The 3951-nt window shown below is 37.6% G+C and overlaps 1 protein-coding gene across 1 annotated transcript in view; it reads right to left on the reverse strand.

The window, feature by feature from the left end:
- Window positions 1-3951, reverse strand: part of BAZ2B (bromodomain adjacent to zinc finger domain, 2B) — a 154487-nt gene that overhangs the window by 12852 nt on the left and 137684 nt on the right. Inside the window, exon 30 of the mRNA XM_012655811.1 lies at window positions 3331-3477. Coding sequence (XP_012511265.1) covers window positions 3331-3477 — 147 coding nt within the window. The remainder of the gene's footprint in view (window positions 1-3330; window positions 3478-3951) is intronic.

Consider the following 3951-nt stretch of genomic DNA (forward strand, 5'->3'; position numbering starts at 1 on the left):
AAAATAATAGCTCAAGCTTTGCATTAGGATGTAACATTAGGGTGAACAATCCTTTTTTTTTTATTTTAGGAAATTATGGGGGTGCAAACATTTTGGTTACATTTTATGACTTTGCCACATCCCAACCATGATTTGAGACATGCCCTTCCCCCGCTACAATGCTCAGCACATCCATTAGTTATGAGTTTACCCACCCCCAACCCCCCTACCCCCAAAGAATATTACTACTGTGTGAGCACCCTAGTGTTGATCAGTCAGTGCCAGTTTGATGGCGTGTACATGTGGTGCCTATTCTTCCATTCTTGTGATATACCTCACTACGGAGAATGGGCTCAAGCTCTATCCAGGAAAATATAAAAGGTGCTAGATCACTGTCATTTTTCATAATTGAGCAGTATTCCATTGTATACATATGCCATATTTTACTAATCCACTCATGGATTGATGGGCACTTGGTTGTTTGAGATAGGAACACTCTTACACTGCTGGTGGGACTGCAAATTAGTGCAACCTCTGTGGAAAAGAATTTGGAGATATCTCAAAGAGCTACAAGTAGAACTACCATTTGATCCAGCAATAGCACTATTAGGCATCTACCCAAAGGAACAAGTCATTCTATAGTAAAGACATCTGTACTCAAATGTTTATGGCAGCACAATTCACTAAAAGCAGAGGTTCTGAAAGGTGTATTCGCATAGAAGGGCTTGGATGAAATCATAGATCTTAAGTCTCCAAGTCCACTCCTTGAATGACAGATGGCCAGAATTCTAATTTCAGCCAATTCAGTAAAAACAAAACCTCTAATGGCCTATTACCCCCAAGAGTCAAAACACTTATCTGTTAGTAATTCATAAAGTATTAGAGAAACTTTCTATAATTTGACAGGTATGAAGTTAAAAGATAATTTAAGTACAAGCAATGAAGATTACTGTTGAACTCTACTTAACTACATACAACAAGAATGATCAAGTAATAAGAAATCAAAAAGTAATATTAATGAATATGATACCATATAAGACCCCTTGCTATCATATAAAATATAGTCTAAAATATAATAAAGTGTTAAAATAAACATTTCACAGAACTCTAAAGTTATAAAAATTTTCACATACATGACCTTATTCGATCTTCACAAATTCTCACAAAGCAGATACTATCCTATTTACACATGACAACCCTGAAGCTAAGAAAGCACTACAATGTTTACAGATCAGGGAGGTGAGTAAAAATCAGCAAAAGAGACTGAGAAAGAGCAAAGGTAGGAAGAAAACCAGGTGCAAATGGTATCCTAAAAGTTAATGAGGCCAGGCATGGTGGCTCACACCTGTAATCCTGGCACTCTGGGAGGCCAAGGTGGGAGGATCACTTGAGGTCAGGAATTCGAGACCAGCCTAAGCAACAGTAATACCCCATCTCTATAAAAAATACAAAAATTAGCCAGGCATGGTGGCATGTGTCTTTAGTCCCAGCTGCTTGATAGGCTGAGGCAGGAAGATTGCTTGAGCCCAGGAGTTGGAGGTTGCAGTGAGCCATCATGATGCCATTGCACTCTAGTACTCTAGCTGGGTAACAGAGCTACACTCTGTCTCAAAAAAAAAAAAAAAAAAAAAAGTTAAGTGAAAAACAGTGTTTTGAGCAGGAGGGAGTGTTCGACTCTATCAGACGTAACTGACAGGTCAGATAAGGTAAGCACTGATCACTGGATTGAGAAATGCGAAAGTCACTTGGGGCTATGATTCGAGTAATTTTAGAGAAACCGTAGAGGTGAAAACCTAATTAGGTGAGTTTAAGAATGAATTGGAGGAAACAAATTAGAGAGAACCAGAACAAAAAACTTTCTAAGAGTTTTTCTGTAAATGGAAGGAGAGAAATGAGGGAAGTAGATGAAGGGAGAAATGAGGCCAGAAGAAGGTTTTTGTTTAGTTTTCTTAAGATAGGAGAAATAGTAGCATGTCAGTAGGCGGATGAGAGGAACCCAGAGGAGAAGGGGAAATTGATGATGCAGGAGAAGGGAGGACTCCTGGGGTAATGTTCCCAAAGAGGTAAGAGGGGATGGGATCTGAGGCATAAGAGGGGAATTGGCTTAGTTAGGAGCACTAGCAGTTCATGGCAACGGTAGAAAAGATAAAGTTTGTGAATTCAAATGCAGAAGGATAGTAGATGTGGTGGCAAGATCCTGTGATATTTTCTTCTGATGGCTTCCATTTTCTCAGTGGAATTAAAGTAAGGTCATTAGCTGAGAATGAGGAGGGAAGAGACAGAGCTGGAGATAAATTATTAGACATCATTAAAGGCCTTCTTAATGCCTCGAATTTAAAGGACCGTGTATTTTCCACGGCCACATTCAGATATAAAGGTACAGGTGCTGGAAAAAACAAAGAGTTGGATTAACCAGAAGGATAGTTTTACCAAGTGAGAGAGAGGCAAGGGAACTAATGGTGGATGCAATGATTATAATAATGAGAGACTAACACATTGTAAAACAGATTAGGAGGAAAGAAAGGACAAGAAGGGGGAGAGTGACAATGAAAAAGCTGAAGATAAAAGAACTGAAGGTCCTGGTGAGATCAAAGGATTGCTGGAGTTGAATTGTTAGAGGGAGTGCACTGGGAAGAAAGGAGGCAGTGGACAGATGGATGTCTGAATTGAGTTTATGGAGAGGCAGTAGTTACTGGTAGTGATGAGGTCAAGAGATTAAATATGGGAGAGAATGATTGAGGTAGGGAACACCTAGGAAAGAGTCTGGTCTTTAATACATGCTGATCCTTTTACTTCTTACTCCTTGCCTTGTAACTCCAAAACCCATTTCTTTCTATTTGATCATATTGCTTCTCTCTTAATTGGTATGACATTCATAGATTTTTATTTTAAATGTGACTAGAAAATGACTTATTACCATATGACCTAACAATTCTACTCCTAGGTAGATACCCAAACTGAAAACATACAAAAACTTGTGCATGAATGTTCAGAGCAGCATTATTTATAATAGCTAGAAGGTGGAAACAACCCATATGTCCATTGACTGATGAACAGATAAACAAAATGGGTATATTCATACAATGGAATATTATTTGACTATAAAAAATAAATCCTGAGGGGAAGGGAAAGGGAAATGGGGAGTGATTGCTAATGGGCTCTTTTTGAGGTCATGAAATTGTTCTGGAATTAGATAATGGTGATGGTTGCATGACTACATGACCATGTTAAAAACTAATGAATTGTTAAAAAGGTGAATTTTATAGTTTGTGAATTATATCTCAAAAAACCCCATATAAAACTTTACATTTGTTCCAGTAATTAAAAAGTTTAGTTTTATATCGGTTTTACCTTAGCAATGCAAGCTGGACAAAACCAGTCTCCATCTGGTATAGTTGTAATCTTGGGTCTATGGCAGTACGTATGACAGCCTTTGTCACAGCCATCACAAAGGAGCAGCAGTTCTTCATTGTCTCCCTTTCGACAGATTTGGCAGTACTATAATACATGAAAAATCATTTAAAATTAACCCTCTGCTATGAATAATAGTTATTGGGATGTTAAACACACCATAATTCCTAATTTATATTAGTAATGAACATTCCGCTTGCTAACGAATATACAGTAGCCATACACATCTATGTATCTCTCGTTACACGGATATGGACCACATGACGGGTGAGCAGTTCTATTGGGATAAATGCACATTTCAGGTACACTGCAAAGAACAAAGCTAGAGGTTGAATGCCTGCACACACTTCAGAAGCATGTACACATTAACATATGAAATAATCAACATGACATTAGAGCACATAAAGCAATGAATAGCTTTAGAACATGGTGTTTTATTTTTTTTTTTAATGTGCTTCATCTTTTGCTTATCTTAGCATCCTCATGATATCCTGGGAAAGAAATAAAAGTTAGAGTAACTTTTAAGATCAAAATTAGGAAACTTCTATTAGTATCATAGTA

Source organism: Propithecus coquereli, unplaced genomic scaffold (genome assembly GCF_000956105.1).
Source record: "Propithecus coquereli isolate 6110/MARCELLA unplaced genomic scaffold, Pcoq_1.0 Scaffold49, whole genome shotgun sequence".
Taxonomy (NCBI): Eukaryota; Metazoa; Chordata; class Mammalia; order Primates; family Indriidae; genus Propithecus; species Propithecus coquereli.